At 40.2% G+C, this 17505-nt stretch overlaps 1 protein-coding gene and 1 long non-coding RNA gene across 9 annotated transcripts in view; both read right to left on the bottom strand.

Moving 5' to 3' along the window:
* ASB7 (ankyrin repeat and SOCS box containing 7) overlaps positions 1 to 17505 on the bottom strand; it is a 48265-nt gene that overhangs the window by 5698 nt on the left and 25062 nt on the right. Inside the window, exon 6 of one of the 8 annotated variants that reach the window (XM_043494605.1) lies at positions 4705 to 5710. The exons of the other annotated variants lie outside the window; for them this stretch is intronic. Within the exon in view, the coding sequence (XP_043350540.1) occupies positions 5691 to 5710 (20 nt within the window). The 3' untranslated portion in view covers positions 4705 to 5690. Of the gene's footprint in view, positions 1 to 4704; positions 5711 to 17505 lie in introns of those variants that run through there. 8 annotated transcript variants of the gene reach the window in all.
* LOC122456208 lies at positions 1204 to 3485 on the bottom strand. Its single transcript, XR_006274947.1, has 2 exons — positions 2473 to 3485; positions 1204 to 1757 (listed from the first exon to the last, which is right to left on the bottom strand). It is a non-coding gene; the product is annotated as an uncharacterized LOC122456208 (long non-coding RNA).

Here is a 17505-nt window from a genome sequence, read left to right as displayed (position 1 = left end):
ACTTTTGAGCTCGGGAAACAAGCACTGAGTGGTCTGGAATTATGCAGGTCTGGAACGACTAGCAGTGGCTGCAGAACTTTTGGATGCGGAAAGCCACCTTCCTGGAACTGTGTGCAGAGTTTGCCCCAGCACTACGGCATAAGGACACCAAAATGAAAGATGCCCACTCAGTGGAGAAGCACATGGCAATCACAGTGTGGAAGCTGGCAACTCCAGACTGCTACTCATCAGTCATGAATCAGTTTAGAGTCAGGAAGTTGACTCTTGGAACTGTGTTAACACAAGTGTGCGGGGCCATTAATTACATCCTGATACGAAGGACTGTGATTCTTGGCAATGTGCGTGAAACAGTGGATGGCTTTGTGGATTTGTGGATTTCCACTATGTGGCTTTGTGGATTTCCTAGCTGCAGAGGGGCAATAGATGGCATGCATAATCCAATTTTGGCCCCAGACCATCTTGTGACAGAGTACATCAATAGAAAGGGGTACTTCTCTATGGTACTGCAAGTGCTTGTAAATCACTGTGGGAGTTGCACTGACATTAACCCAGGATGGCTGGGGAAAGTGCATGACGCACACATCTTCAGGAACACTGGCCTGTACAGAAAGCTCCAAGAAGGGATTTTCTTTCCAGACCAGAAGATTCCAGTGGGGGATATTGAAATGCCCATCGTGATCCTGGGAGATTCAGTGTACCCCTTACAGCCATGCTCACAAAGCCTTACACAGAAAACCTGGACAGCAGCAAGGAGCGCTTCAACAATAGGCTGAGCAGGTGCAGAATGACCACGGAACGTGCCTTTGGCAGATTAAAAGTGCACTGGCAATGCCTTTATGGAAGGTTAGACCTAAATGAGGAAAACATTTTGCACGCCCCATAATATTTGTCAGGCTAAGGGTGAAAAGTTTCTCCCAGAGTGGAGCGCAGAGGGAGACCGCCTGATTGCTGAATTTGAGCAGCCAGATACCAGGGCTATTAGAGGGGCACAATAGGGGGCTATTTGAATGATGGAGGCTTTAAGGCAACATTTTGATAATGAGTCCCAGTATTACAGCACTCTGACATGCTTTCTTAACTTGCCGCCTTGCATGAAAATTGTGATGTTTCCTGACTGGGATTTGTAGTCGGCAAATAATCAAATGCACATTATGTATTACTACCAGCAGCAACCACCATATGAAGGAGACAAATAAAGGCAGCTATCTTTCAGAGAGTTCATTTTTATTTAATACCAATTAGCAACACACATACAAAAAGCTTGGTGGGAGGGGAGATAAGAGTGCAAGGCAGTGTAGGCTCTCCTAGCCATGCGTAAGTCCAGCTATCATTTTGGAAGCCATCTGACGGGATGGAGTGAACAAGGTACCGAAATGTTCTGGGAAGTTACAAGGAACGTGTGGGAAGAGTTTGGGGAGGGTACTGAAAGCAGTTCTGTATTGGCTGCAGAGGGGGGTGAGCATGCATGTGTTCTGACTGGAGCATGATTAGGGATTTCAACATCTCTGTTTGCTCCTCCATCACTTTTATCATCCACTCTTGGCTCTTTACAATGTGCTCCTCACTCTCCTTTCTGTCCTGCCTTTTTTTTAAATTTTTTTCCTTCAGGGTCTCTCTCCACAACTTGCATTCTCTTTATTCGGCCTCTGAGGACTGGAGTACCTCCCGGTACTACCGCTCCTTGCTCTGCCTTGGTTGCTTCCTTATCTGGCAGAGGCACTCTGCAGGTGCGTAGGAAGTTCCCTTGAAGGCCACATCTGCAGAAGCACAAGAAACAATACACAGAATCATGATTGTTAGTTCACACACACAGTACTGAATCATTATAGTAAAAATACCTCTTTTGACAAACGAATCACTTTCACGCTATCTTTTAGAAAGCGCACATCTCAGTGAACGCCCTAAACATGGTGACTTTGGGCTGGGTGAGGTTTGGCATTCAAGAAAGGGCAAAGGGTCTATGTGTTTTTTTAAGGGGATCAGTGCAGGTGACTAGGGACAATATTGTAAATTCTGCCACCTTTTCCCACAGGCATGGGTCATTGAAGCCAATATCTCACTCCTGAGGGTGAGCAGGAATGCAAGGGTGCATCTCCTGCATGCGTGCGGCTTCAGACCCAGTCCCTGTGCTGCTTACCTATGTGACACTTTGGTCCCAGCATAACTGATTGCCGAGTGACATGGGAGAAGTTTTCTACAATGGGTGAAGGAACAAAGCAGCTCTGCCAAGGAACCTTTAGCACAGGATTATCTCCAGGAAAAGTTTCCTAGAGCTCTCTCTGGAGGATACCTGTGAAATCTTGGTGGGCATTTACACACTGTTCCGCTGCACTGCTTAGCTGCACAAGGGAATGTGGAGCACACTCAAACACAGCTAGTCTTGTACATATCAATCCCTTCACCCACTTCTAGAAGATACAGAGCAAAGGACCGCATATAACCAAGCAGCATCAACTCAAAAAGATCACTTACCAGGGCTCTTCTCTCCTGCATCTTGCACGCCACAGATAGACTTCAGGGACTGGCTAGAGATCCAGAGTGGAAAAGAGGTCCTGACTCGCCACGCCACTGGACAACCCTGCCTTGTGTGCCACGCTGTCCTCCAACTTGGCCTCCTTGTCCATGACTTCGTCCTTGGGGTTAGGTCCACTATTCGCTGCCTCCAGCCCTGCCAAAGTATCCACGGGGCTCTGAGAGGTGGAAGTCACCAACACGGTTGACGTCCAGCTCCTTATAGAAGCAGCAGGTCTTCAGCGCAGCACCAGACAGACCATTTGCCTCCCTTGCCTTCTGGCATGCCTGCCTCAACTCCTTTATCTTCGCACGGCAGTGCTGCATGTCCCACTTCTAGCCCTTATCCAACAAGCCATGAGAAATCTGCCTGTAGGTATCTAAGTTCCTACGACTGGAGCAGAGCTGGGATTGCACAGCCTCCTCTCCCCACAGTGACAGCAGATCCAACAACTCGGGTGTGCTCGAAGCGGGGGGGAGGAGTTGCTGCGAGGAGCCGCCACAGTCAGCTGGGAAGATGCGATGTGAGCTCTCCATACCGAGAAAACAGAAGGTGGAATTTCAAACATTCCCAGGCCTTTAAAGAGGGACGGGTGGAAACTTGTGTACCTGGGTGCAAGGTAGCAAAGTTCAAACTGCTGATCAGAGCGGTCAGGATGGGCACTGTGGGACACCTCCTGGAGGCCATTTACAGTGACATAACCAAGCATGGTGTCTACACTTGACACTTCGCCTCAAAAAAACCTACGCGGCTCATCAAGGTGGTTTTATTTTGTCAGCAAAGCAGGAGAGTTTTGTCAGCAGAAGGAGCATTGTCACGTGTACACCTCTACTGTTTTGTCGACGAAACCTGACTTTTGTTGAAAAAATTGGGTAGCATAGACAAGAGTATGCAATTGACGTAAGTTCACTTGCATTCTACAGTCCTCTTGTTAAAAGTGATAGTCAACTACTGTCTACATTGTTTACATTGTTTTATGATGAGATTACTGGTTCTGTGGATGAAGGGAAAGCAGTGGATGTATTGTTTCTTGACTTTAGCAAAGCTTTTGACACGGTCTCCCACAGCATTCTTGTCAGCAAGTTAAGGAAGTATGGGCTGGATGAATGCACTATAAGGTGGGTAGAAAGCTGGCTAGATTGTCGGGCTCAACGGGTAGTGATCAATGGCTCCATGTCTAGTTGGCAGCCGGTGTCAAGTGGAGTGCCCCAGGGGTCGGTCCTGGGGCCCGTTTTGTTCAATATCTTCATAAATGATCTGGAGGATGGTGTGGATTGCACTCTCAGCAAATTTGCGGATGATACTAAACTGGGAGGAGTGGTAGATACGCTGGAGGGGAGGGATAGGATACAGAAGGACCTAGACAAATTGGAAGATTGGGCCAAAAGAAATCTAATGAGGTTCAATAAGGATAAGTGCAGGGTCCTGCACTTAGGATGGAAGAATCCAATGCACCGCTACAGACTAGGGACCGAATGGCTCGGCAGCAGTTCTGCGGAAAAGGACCTAGGGGTGACAGTGGACGAGAAGCTGGATATGAGTCAGCAGTGTGCCCTTGTTGCCAAGAAGGCCAATGGCATTTTGGGATGTATAAGTAGGGGCATAGCGAGCAGATCGAGGGACGTGATCGTTCCCCTCTATTCGACACTGGTGAGGCCTCATCTGGAGTACTGTGTCCAGTTTTGGGCCCCACACTACAAGAAGGATGTGGATAAATTGGAAAGAGTACAGCGAAGGGCAACAAAAATGATTAGGGGTCTAGAGCACATGACTTACGAGGAGAGGCTGAGGGAGCTGGGATTGTTTAGTCTGCAGAAGAGAAGAATGAGGGGGGATTTGATAGCTGCTTTCAACTACCTGAAAGGGGGTTTCAAAGAGGATGGCTCTAGACTGTTCTCAATGGTAGCAGATGACAGAACGAGGAGTAATGGTCTCAAGTTGCAATGGGGGAGGTTTAGATTGGATATTAGGAAAAACTTTTTCACTAAGAGGGTGGTGAAACACTGGAATGCGTTACCTAGGGAGGTGGTAGAATCTCCTTCCTTAGAGGTTTTTAAGGTCAGGCTTGACAAAGCCCTGGCTAGGATGATTTAACTGGGACTTGGTCCAGCTTTGAGCAGGGGGTTGGACTAGATGACCTTCTGGGGTCCCTTCCAACCCTGATATTCTATGATTCTATGATTCTACCTTCTATTATTAGAAGGCCCAACCTCCGTATAATGGGATATGTTATTTCTGGTTTACTCTGTGCATACTTCAGCACTTCCTATGTAGAGAGTTTCACCCTTTTGTCTGGGTGCATTTTTCACACAACAGGATGGAGAGGCACATTTACAATTGAATTTTGTCTTTTTAAGAACAAAAATCAGCAGGGGAAGTGAAGTCTGGCAGGTGTAGTACTGGAAACTAATTTAAGCTCATTTTGAAAGTTACTAGATTTGGAGCTCTCTTTCATGCCAGCAATAATATTTCTAGGACACTCCCCATCACAGTAGTTAAATGCTAATTTTTAAAAAATATAATATTTCAGTCATAATGTTGTGGTTCTCATTATAGATCACTGATGACTTAGCTACATCAAATAGAAAAATTCTATTATAATAGAATATATATGAGTAAAGTTATACAGCTCACATACTTAAGCTTCAGGGTGCAGGGAAAAAATTGCTTTTGACCTGAGACCAAGCATGGGAAGTTTCATACATTTATCAGAAGCTTTTATTTTGGAGTATCAGTGAATGAAATGGAAGCATCTCTTAAAAACTTTAACTAGAAAAACAGTGTTTGCTACTAGCGAACACTACAATATTCCGTGTGTGTATTAGTACACACAAGAATACAGCTATGAGCCAATGATTTCTGGTTTCAGAATCACATGCTATCTAAATGAACATCCTGTGATCTGTTTGAGAGAAAAACAGAACAGACAATGTAAAATAGCCAGAAGAAATTGGCCAGCAGTTAAATTTAGGGAGTTACTAGAAACCCGATTATCAAAAGTTTGACATTTCCCCCTGATAAGCCTAAGAATATTTCCTGGGAATGTGTTAACAAAGGACATTTCCAATGTTAAGCACCAGTTGCTATATCTAGTGGCTGTTAGTGTCTTAGGTCATGCCTTGCGAATTCCAGGGTTATTAATGCATTTGTGATTTATTAGAAACGGTGTCTAGAGCACTTACTCATTCTTGGTTGCATCTGAATGAAAAAGAAAAAAATTTAAGGATTATAGACCAACATCAGTGAACCTTAGTTTGGCAAATGTAAAATGTTATTAGTAACTTGGCAAAGCAAGACAGATTAAATGATGAATAAAGTTCTGACTAGAAATGATTAGGAGAGAACAAGCAGAGAGAATTTGCTGCATCATGACTTTGGAAGGATATTTAGGCTAATAAGATTTTTAAAAAGTAGAACAGAAAAGAACAAACAAAGAGTAGAAGGACTTTCAAACCAGCAACCTGATTCATGGATCGCAATGAGATACAAACTAGTTCTATAGATAGTAAATACCCCTTAAAGAAATTCCTTGCCCATTCCCGAACAGCCATCTATTTTGTTGCAAATTTTATTTTGGAGTTGTTCTTTTATTGTTACATTTGTGTTATTACAGTTATGATCAAGCCAGTGAATGCTCATTGCTCTTGTAGGGCTCAAGGTTTAGTAAAACATTCACATGAGTAAATCAGCTGTTTTTCATAGATGGCTATATTATGCCTTATAATAAAAACCAAAAAAATTAGAAGTGGGCAGAACTACTAATCTGTTTTTATAACTGACATTTCATCTGGTCTCTTCTCTCCAAAAGCAATCCATCAATGTCAGCTAATGCTTCAGAGGAAAGTAGAAATTCCCTGTAATCCGTTTTATTTGTCCACTCATCCTAGACAAATTTCTTCTTATCACATCACCGATTATTTTATGGTCTAAACTAAGGAGTACTGGTGGCTCAATGATTTATACCACTTAGTGGGACAGATTTTTGTTCTTATAAAATGTGTAAAATTTTTCTCTAATTTAGATGCCTCAACTGCTTGCAAAACAAGTTCCAGAGGTTTCTTATGTTGATTAAAATTATTTATTTAGAAAAAAACATTATTGATCTTTAGAGTGGTCTCTTCTTGTACTAAGACAACTGCTTGTATCTTGAATACAACAAATTCCTCCCATTTTATCCTGAGTTTCCATTAACTCCCCTAGCCTTTTTAAAAAAAAAATCTCTACAATTTTAGTTGAGGATATTGTTACATCTCAAGCATGAGTGAGCTGCTTCCAAAATAACCACTAGGGTTGGCTCCTGAAGTTGGGAGTGAGTGGTATAGTTCAATACATTCTACAGTACTTTGACACCAGGCACTTTTTTTTTACATAATATAAACTGAGAAGCCCAAGTTTTAAAGAAAAAACAACAACTTATAAATATTTTTCTAGCATCTCTATGCACTAGTTGTCAGAGTTGGAAGGGACAGGGATAACAGTGACCTTTAAAGGTCTTTAAAAATACAGAGCAGAGGTTCCCAAATTTCATCTTTAAAATGCTGCAGTAGTCTATTTTCAAAACATTCTTGCCCATGATAAACCAGCCAACTTTCTTCTCCTCAAAATGTTGTGTAAGGGCTGTAGAAATGGAAACACTGATGGCTCTAGAAAAAGGATATTTGCAAAGCTAACAACAACATAGTCCTCTCTCATAGTGAGTGATGTTCTTACTCAGCTAACAGGACCTGGATGTCTTCCTTCCACAATATGTGCACTGTCCTTGAATGCACAATCTCTGTCCACGTAGTGCCTTAGTCAATGTAGCCACAAATCAAATAGCTGGCAAGAAAGCACAGCCTGCACTATATTGGCACACTGGAAATTTAAAATCTCCCTCCCCATGGTTTCTGAAGGAGTGTATAAGCAGAATTTGTGTCCTATCTAACCAGTCTCTGCCTAAATTCTGATTTAATCGTCAGTACCACAATCCGGTATTTATGACAGTTTGTTCCCAGTGATCCAAGGCACCAAGATCAGAATGTAAACACATACCTTTGTAATCAGCAAAGATGCAAAAGGAGATACAATATAGAATATTTTAACAACAACTTGACAATGAGGTGTTGTTTAATAACTATTATTTCTCTACCTGGATCTCTCATTATATGAGGGGTAGTCTATCATAAATGGGGGGAAATTTCACCTGAAGTGTCTCCCTGGTTAGCACAACTCTATCTACTTAGCCTGTCCACTGTGTCTACATGTGGAAATGATGGGATAGCTCATTCTTCAATAGCTCCCCATGTGGATGTTATTCCAAAATAAAAAAAAAAAAAATCACTTTTATTCTGGAATGGGATGTCCGTGGGAGAACAATTACGGAAGAGCTATTGCTAGTCAATTTTCCCATGTGGACAAGGTCGTAGGAAAAAGAGAGGAGGCCCTTTCTAATAGTCACCTGACAGCTTAGACTCAAGGTTTATTAAGACAATGTTAGAGTGAGTAGCTTTAATAGTTTTAGTCCACTCTCTTTCTGGAATGCCAAAACCAGCTTGAAATAAAAGAAACAGAGTGAGACCCAAAGACACATGATGATCTAGACTGGCTAGGTGAATGCCATTGGTTCTGTTCCTGTAACATAAGCTTTCTTCTTATCTAACTTAACTAAAAGCTAAGTGAAAAATTAGATGTGACTCAATATGTACATAGGCTATTTGTTGCTATAAAATCCTTTTTCACTAATGCTTTGTTCCAACTATTAAATAACAATATTTTGTTTCAAGACGGTTGTGAGTCACTATCACTGGTCACAAGTTCCTGAAACCTGCAGAATGGCAACTGGTTGGTGTACATGGGAGAGTGTACCCAGGTCCTGGTTCTAAGAGTGAAAGAATCATGAGATTTCACCCCGAGACAGGAAAGGGCAAAAGGCCGAACACTTGAGGTGGATGAACTCAAAGAGACCAGAAAGGGGGGAAAGGTGATGTGACTGACATTTTGGTACATAGAATACATTTTTATGTTTGTTTGGGAGTGAGTTGCTAAAATAAAATGGGGCCAACTGATAGTGGCTTATCTATTTTTGTTTCCCATCCAATTTGTTTAGCACAAAGGAGCAATCTATTATTAAATTTTTACAACTGTGAGAGAACAAACAGACATCATAGTTAAAAAAAATGCCCAACATCCTTTTTTAAAGACCCATGAGTTGTCCATTGACTAGCTCATATTCTAAGAGCATATCATCTTTTAATTCAAGAATAGCTTAAGGAACTGAGCCTATCCTGAGGCACGTGCCCTGTTGCTTAGAAAACAAACCTACCGTGCTAATATACACATTGCAGGAGCCCATTCTTTAAGGGCTGGTGTGCTTTGCCATGCATGTCAGACTATGGGGCAGGAACCTTTCAGTTCGTGCCCACAGCATCCACACAAGGGAGTTACGGTGCAGTACTGTGGTGCACGCTGCTAGTGTAAGACATGCCCTATGAAACATATTGACATGTTGCAGAAGAGGGAGCAGGACTGTGTGAAAAGGATCTAGTCACCTAACAAACAGCTCCCACTGAAGTGAATAGGAGTCCTGAAGTGAATGGGAATCTTGCACTTTATTTCAGTGGCTTGATCCTGCTCTCACAGTTTAAGAAATGCAGTATCTAGAATTCCAAATCTAAGCAGTAATAGTCAAATGGCTAGAGAAGTCAAGTGACAGGACAGGATTTGGTTTTGTACCATTGTAAATGCCACTATGAAGTTTTCGCTCGTCTAAAACAAATCAAATCCATATGACTAGGATGAATATCAAACATGACAATCATATACTCAGACTATTTCCCCTGCCCCTCGAAAGGAACAGTTGCATAGTTTGTGGCTATCAGTACAATAGTGCACTGTGAAACTGAACAGACTCCTCTCCCCCCAGTAACTAGTTCCATAGGACAAGGCTAGTATTTTACCCCTATTTAACTTTATGCAACACAAGCTAGTTTAAAAGATCCAGTTTAATTTAAAATCAGTGATGATCATACCTCTGCTATGAGACATCTACAATAAGCATATTTTCAAGCTGCACTAAAAAACAAAATTCCAAGTAAGTTGGGGATTTTAGATTAGACATGCAGATGTCCATCAAAGTTCAGTATTTCTGGCATAGCAAATATGTACCGAAGAAGGGTATCTCTGGCTTGAAAATTTGCATATGGAAGCAAAAATAATCAGTCAACTCTGTGAAATGAAGTACAGAGGTGTGTAGTAAGATGTTTAAGTTAACAACATTGGGATTTTAGTACTCTGAACAAACATCAGAATTTACTTCTTGTTTGTAATATAATCAGTAATTTGACTGATATATAGTCTTTATTAAATCATATGTAGTGCTGGTGTTTTCACCAAAAATAGCTCCAGTATCATACTGCTTACATATCTTTCCTTTCATATTTCTTTTTTAGGAGATGATATATCAAAGAAAAGTGTTCTGAAAGAAATTCCTGAATTAATAAGTACTTTACAAAACAGTGCTATTGGGACCATCTTACAGTTTGAATACCTGACATTTTCCTATATGCTATACTCTGTTCCTGGACTAAGTTACCTTTACTTAAAAACAGAGAACTAGGTATATCAAGATTTTTTGTTTGCACAAAGGGATCTTCAAACTGCTATGCTGAGTTAGCAAAGATTCAAAAGAATTAAACGAACAAAAAATCCAGTTACAGGCTAAAAGCTGATTTGTGGGATATATTTTCAAAGCATTGTGCCAGTTTTAGTCAGCCAACTCTGACTGTAATGACAGTCACAATGCTAAAATGCTACAGAGAGCTTTGAAAATTTACTCCCTTTGTTTTTCTCAACTGAAAGAAGGTGGGTTGTGTCAATTCTTTGAAAAGGTGATTTGATCTATCTTCAATATGCTACATAAAAGAACCAAAAATGGTTTGAAGAACATACTGGTCTTTGAACCTAGTGAGAAAAGGAAAGTATTGTGGAACCTGTATAAGATTTTATTTATTTAACAAGGCTAATGATAAAATAACTGATTCATACAGCCCTAACACAAAGCAAAATCCATGCTCTCAAAACAGATGCCATTTATCAGTGTGAGATTATCACTAGCACTTAGAGGGGCAATAGATTTTCTCAATTTAAGTAATTTTCATGCATGTTACCACACACACATAATTAAGACTAACATTGAGCTAATGAAACTTCTTCCAACTGATTCCTAGCAGGTGATTTCAAGGAATTACTGCATTTGTTTTAAGTGCTGTCCCTGGGTAATTAAGGTTGCAATGGAATTTTACACTGTGAAATTCCTATATTCAGAGGAGTTTAACTATGTAATCACAAAACAGTCAAAGTTTAAATTTTTTTTGCCTAAATTACGCACAAAATTTAGTTTTACTTAAACTGTCTCTCAGCAGGGAGTTTCTATAGTGTCCTTGTAGGGGTCTCTATTGATCTTTAAAATTTCATGCATGCCTACAATGCTGTAAACATTTTCTAAAGCATACAATTTGAAATCCTTTGTTAAAGCTGATGACTTGTCCTTTTGAAAATATAAAATAACTGATCTTAATACAACTGAATTAGTATTTTACCTAACCATCACTCTGATGGCAATCCAGGATTTGTGGCAACATTAGGGCTTTCAAGTGATTAAAAAAATGAATTGTGATTAATCGCACAATTAAACAATAGAATACCATTTATTTAAATATTTTTGGATGTTTTCTACATTTTCAAATATATTGATTTAAATTACAATGCAGAATAAAGTGCACAACTCACTTTATTTTTGATTACAAAGATTTGCACTGAAAAAAACCCCAAAAGAAAAAGTACTTTTTAATTCCCCCATTGCAAATATTGTAGTGCAATCTCTTTATCGTGAAAGTTGAATTTACAAATTTAGAATTATATATATATATAAATAAATAAATAAATAAATAAATAAATAAATAAATAAAAGACCCAGGTATTCAAAAATAAACCAATGTAAAACTTTAGAGCCTACAAATCCATTCAGTCCTACTTCTTGTTCAACCAATCCCTCAGACAAACAACTTTGTTTACATTTGCAGGAGATAATGCTGCCTGCTTCTTGTTTAAGTCACCTGAAAGTGAGAACAGGCATTCCCATTGCACTGTTGTAGCTAGCGTCACAAGATATTTACATGCCAAGTGCCCTAAAGATTCATATGTCCCTTCATGCTTCAAACACCATTCCAGAGGACATACGTCCATGCTGATGACAGGTTCTGCTATATAACAATCCAAAGCAATGCAAACCGATGCATGTTCATTTTCATCATCTGAGTCAGATGCCTTACAACTACAATACCCACCTGCTTAAGTGAAGAAACAGATTGACAGAGCCAAAAGAGTACCCAGAAGTTACCTACTACAGGACAGGCCCAACAAAGAAAATAACAGAACGTCACTAGCCATCACCTTCAGCCACCAACTAAAACCTCTCCAACGCATCATCAAGGATCTACAACCTATCCTGAAGGACGACCCATCACTCTCACAGATCTTGGGAGACAGGCCAGTCCTTGCTTACAGACAGCCCCCCAACCTGAAGCAAATACTCACCAGCAACCACACACCACACAACAAAACCACTAACCCAGAAACCTATCCTTGCAACAAAGCCCGTTGCCAACTCTGTCCACATATCTATTCAGGGGACACCATCATAGGGCCTAATCACATCAGCCACACTATCAGAGGCTCATTCACCTGCACATCTACCAATATGATATATGCCATCATGTGCTAGCAATGCCCCCCTGCCATTTACATTGGCCAAACTGGACAGTCTCTACGTAAAAGAATAAATGGACACAAATCAGACGTCAAGAATTATAACATTCAAAAACAGTCGGAGAACACTTCAATCTCTTTGGTCACTCGATTACAGACTTAAAAGTGGCAATTCTTCAACAAAAAATTCAAAAACAAACAGACTCCAACAAGAGACTGCTGAATTGGAATTAATTTGCAAACTGGATACAATTAACTTAGGCTTGAATAAAGACTGGGAGTGGATGTGTCATTACACAAAGTAAAAATATTTCCCCATGTTTATTCCCTCCCCCCTGTTCCTCACACGTTCTTGTCAACTGCTGGAAATGGCCCATCTTGATTATCACTACAAAAAGGTCATCCCCCTTCCCTCCCTGCACTCTCCTGCTGGTAATAGCTCACCTTACCTCATCACTCTTGTTACAGTGTGTATGGTAACACCCACTGTTTCATATTCTCTGTGTATATAAAATCTCCCCACTGAATTTTCCACTGCATGCATCTGATGAAGAGAGTTGTAGCTCACGAAAGCTTATGCTCAAATAAATTTGTTAGTCTCTAAGGTGCCACAAGTACTCCTTTTCTTTTTGCGGATACAGACTAACACAGCTGCTACTCTGAAACCAGCAAAAGGTTGATTTTCTTTTTTGGTGGTTCAGGGTCTGTAGTTTCCGCATTGGAGTGTTGCTCTTTTATGACTTCTGAAAGCATGCTCCACACCTCATCCCTCTCAGATTTTGGAAGGCACTTCAGATTCTTAAACCTTGGGTCAAGTACTGTAGCTATCTTTAAAAATCTCACATCGATACCTTCTTTGAGTTTTGTAAAATCTGCAGTGAAAGTGTTCTTAAAACAAACAAACAATGTGCTGGGTCATCATCCGAGACTGCTATAACATGAAATATATGGCAGAATGTGGGTAAAATGGACATACAATTCTCCCGCAAAGAGTTCAGTCACAAATTTAATTAACACTTTTTTTCTTTTAAATGATCATCATCGGCATGAAGCATGTCCTCTGGAATGATGGCTGAAGCATGAAGGGGCATACAAATGTTTAGCATATCTGGCACGTAAATACCTTGCAATGCGAAAGCCTGTTCTCGCTTTCAGGTGACATTGTAAATAAGAAGTAGGCAGCATTATGTCCCATGAATGTAAACAAACTTGTTTGTGTTCACAATTGGCTGAACAAGAAGTAGGACTGAGTGGACTTGTAGGCTCTGAAGTTTTACACTGTTTTGTTTTTAAGTGGTTAAGTAACAAGACAAAACAAAAATCTACATTTGTAAATTGCACTTCCACAATAAAGAGATTGCACCACAGTACTTGTATGAGGTGAATTGAAAAATATTATTTCTTTTATCATTTTTAGAGTGCCAATCAAAAATAATAATATAAAAATGAGCACTGTACACTTTGTATTCTGTGTTGTAATTGAAATCAATATATTTGAAAATGCAGAAAAACATCCAAAAATATTTAATACATTTCACGCAGTATTCTATTGCTTAACAATGCAATTAAAACTGTGATTAATCACGATTTTTTTTTTGAGTTAATCACGTGAGTTAACAGCCCTAGTTAATATGCAACTGTTACTTGACAACAGTTAGCACTCACACTATGTAGACTGTTCATAGGATACACCAGTTAGTTGTCTCTTTCTAGAGGTGTATGCAACCTACATGGCTAGTAACAGATGATTTTCCTCATTGGCTAAACTTGTCATCTGGTTGGGGATTAAGCTCAATGAGAGTTATGGGGAGACAGATTTAAGTGGGTATTTTTAGGAACATCTTAAAAACTTTCAAATATGTGGCATTTCAGTTAACCTGAACTTGGAATTTTTCTAATGATTTTTAGACTGCAATGTTCTCCTGTGTGTTTTTACTTTACAGCTACTTTCTTAACCTCAACTCCAGTTTAAGTGTTTCTGTCCGAGATTGTAACCGTATATGTAAATAATTACTGCTCACACTGTATGCATGAAAAGCTTTTCATTTTGTTTTTTAAATGGTCTCAAAGTTCAATCCCACTGCATTCTTCAAAAGACTATGAAGAGGCTGGTCCTGATTTCATATTCCTAAACCTCTGCCAGGATATGGCGTAAGTTACCTGTCATTTAGTCTCCCAGGACAATTAACGTGTGTTGCTTATGGCCTCCAAAATAAGACCTGACTAGTTGACCTCAGCTACAATGGTGATTGATAGGTAATGTCTTTGGAGGGAGACAGTGAAAGTCACAGAAGATTGGGGAAAGATGAAGAAAACAAAACTCATGCAGCACTTTTAATCTTCAAAGCAATATATAAACATTAATTAATCCTCCCAACTGTCCCTGTTAACTAGGCAGGTATTATCTATTTTCCAGATTGGGAAACCAACGCAAAACTTCCAACTCCATGCTTAGACTAATCTGGCCTCTCAATACGTAAAGGAGTTCCAAGAGAAAGGGAAATTAAATGTCTGACCCCCCCACATCTCACTGGAAAGCACAGGAGAGATTTCCTCAGGGAAATGTAGACAAATAAATCAGATCTTTCTTACAGATCTAATTCTAAAGATTGGAGATGTAATTAAACTTGGTCTCTTGTCCGTTCTCCATTATAGGTAGCTATAGGCTCTCTGTAGTAAGACTATTGGTACCAGTGTTCTGACTCCAGTTTAGGAAAAAAAGTTCAAAGCAACAAGTCCACAAGTGCCAGCAAAGACAGAAATATCCTATATTTCTTCAAGATGCATAAGAACTTTCAATATGATGACTTATGCTTAGACTGGCAAACAGATAGTAGTTGTCTAAAGTGTGTATGTAATTCCTTGCTTTTGAAAGTACATCTTAAAATATTGGCTTGATGCCCTTTACAAATTAACTTACAATTTATAAAACTTTGCCTTCCAGTGGGGGCTCCCATAGTTAAAATAGAGATTATGACTGATCTAAGACATTCATTCACAGCACTGGATACACACACAAACTACATCAACAAAGCTATACATTAAAAAACTGGACTAACATCCAAACAAAAACTAAATGCCTTGCAAGCTCCAAATCTAAGACTCTAAAACACTCTACTTTGCTACTGAATGAGATGGCAAAAATTCAAATTGTCCACTACTAGAAATACATTTTTCAGTGTCCTAACAATAGTTGATGTGGTGGAGGCAAAGAAATTTTCTCATGCAGTGCCATGGCATGAGATTTCAAAAATTCTTTATGTAACCATCTGTCTCACCTGACGAAGAGCTCTGTGTGGCTTGAAAGCTTGTCTCTCTCACCAACAGAAGTTGGTCTGAAGAAAGATATTACCTCACCCACCTTGACTCTCTAATATCCTGGGACTGACAGGGCTACAACTACACTGCATACATGATCTAGCTGGGAACATCTGCCACCAGACTACTAGCTAACTCTCTACATGCTTCATCTGCCCCAGGCCATCTTCATACAAAGGAAACTTATAAAAACAAAACGTGGGGAGATGGCATTTAGGAGACACCATGCCAAAAATAAGTGACATAAGATCATTAGTATTCTACAACAGTGGTCTGTGGGCTACATGTTGATCTGTCTCAGAAATAGGAAGTCAAAAGATGTTTAAAGAAGGCCCTTTGGCTCAAGATATGTGTATCCTGAGCTCAAAACAAAGGCAGAAGTGGTCCTGGATAGAGGTCCAACCTCCATTCTGCCCATTTCCAAAGCTAAAGCAAAAAACAGTTCAAGAGTATGGCCAGTTATGTGTGGTGACACAGCAACACCTGAGTTAACCCAGATGAATTGCTCACATTGACAATGAAGTCACCCAGAGCAATCAACGCAGCTCTCAGTTAGGGATTCTGCCATGAAACAGGGCAACCTCTATTAAATCCAAAGTAACACCTTCCCTGGACTCTCAATAGATGGACACGCGATCAGATTAATTTTTGAGTTGGAGACCACTTTCGGAAGTAAAATGCAAATCAGCACAGCCACACTTCTCAGTTTATGTTCAACCAAATGCCCAGCTGCGGTGCTAATGAACATTCTACAATGTCATCCAACCAGGACTATCACTACAAATGCAAATTTAGGAGCCTCATCCACCACCAACTCAAAGATGGCAGTAACTACCTCTGATATGTAGGCCATTGTCACACTACCCTCCTCCCACAAGAGCAGAATCAGGAGATGGCCAGTGAGACTGAGATAGGTTTGAGCATTGGCCTGCTAAACCGAGGATTGGGAGTTCAATCCTTGAGGGGGCCATTTAGGGCTCTGCGGCAAAAATTGGGGATTGGTCCTGCTTTGAGCAGGGGGTTGGACTAGATGATCTCCTGAGGTCCCTTCCACCCCTGATATTCTATGATTCTATGATTTCAAACTCAGTGTCCATCTTGCAACTGATTTAGTCCTGCCTTGTTTCCCCTTGCCTAACACAACAGAGACTGAGTAACCAGAGATCTTCTAAACAATCCTACTTTCTCTTCCATTTTAAACCTTCATAATTCTAGTTTATATAGTGACACAACTCTTGCAGATATCCTAAAGCAGCCACTGAAGAAGTGCCGCTGAGATGGGGTAGATGGACGCTAGAAAAAAGACCTGCACCCAACCCAAGCAGACATATCAAGACCATTTATAATCTCTCAGGTTCTGCTGAAGCCAATGTGTGGGGGGGAGGGGAACCATATGAAACCCTCTCCAGACTACAATCAGAACTCTACCAGTCTCTTTACATCTATCCCCATTTAAGAAGCTCCACTTCCTATAATTCCCACCGCAGATCTCTCAAGTTTCAACCCCATTTGGCTAAGCAGAACACATTGATATTAGAAAAAAAAGAAAAGGAGTACTCGTGGCCCTTAGAGATTAACAAATTTATTTGAGCATAAGCTTTAGTGAGCTACAGTGAGTTGCATCTGATGAAGTGAGCTTGAGCTCACGAAAGCTTATGCTCAAATAAATTTATTAGTCCCTAAGGTGCCACAAGTACGCCTTTTCTTTTTTGAGAATACAGACTAACACGGCTGCTACTCTGAAACCAATTGATATCAGAACTACTTTTTTTTTTTTAAATATGTGCTTAGCCCTTCAGAACAATGATAACAGTAATGTGTGAAGAAGAGACACTAATTTTAATGCTATGTTCTCAAGTACTTTGAAAATTATAGCTATACATAAGCATTTATTTTTGTACACACAAATAAATGAATGTCCACTGCAGATG

This window comes from Dermochelys coriacea, chromosome 10 (assembly GCF_009764565.3).
Source record: "Dermochelys coriacea isolate rDerCor1 chromosome 10, rDerCor1.pri.v4, whole genome shotgun sequence".
NCBI lineage: Eukaryota > Metazoa > Chordata > Testudines > Dermochelyidae > Dermochelys > Dermochelys coriacea.
Note: the sequence above shows the minus strand (reverse complement) of the source record. Positions and strands in the feature narration are given on the sequence as shown.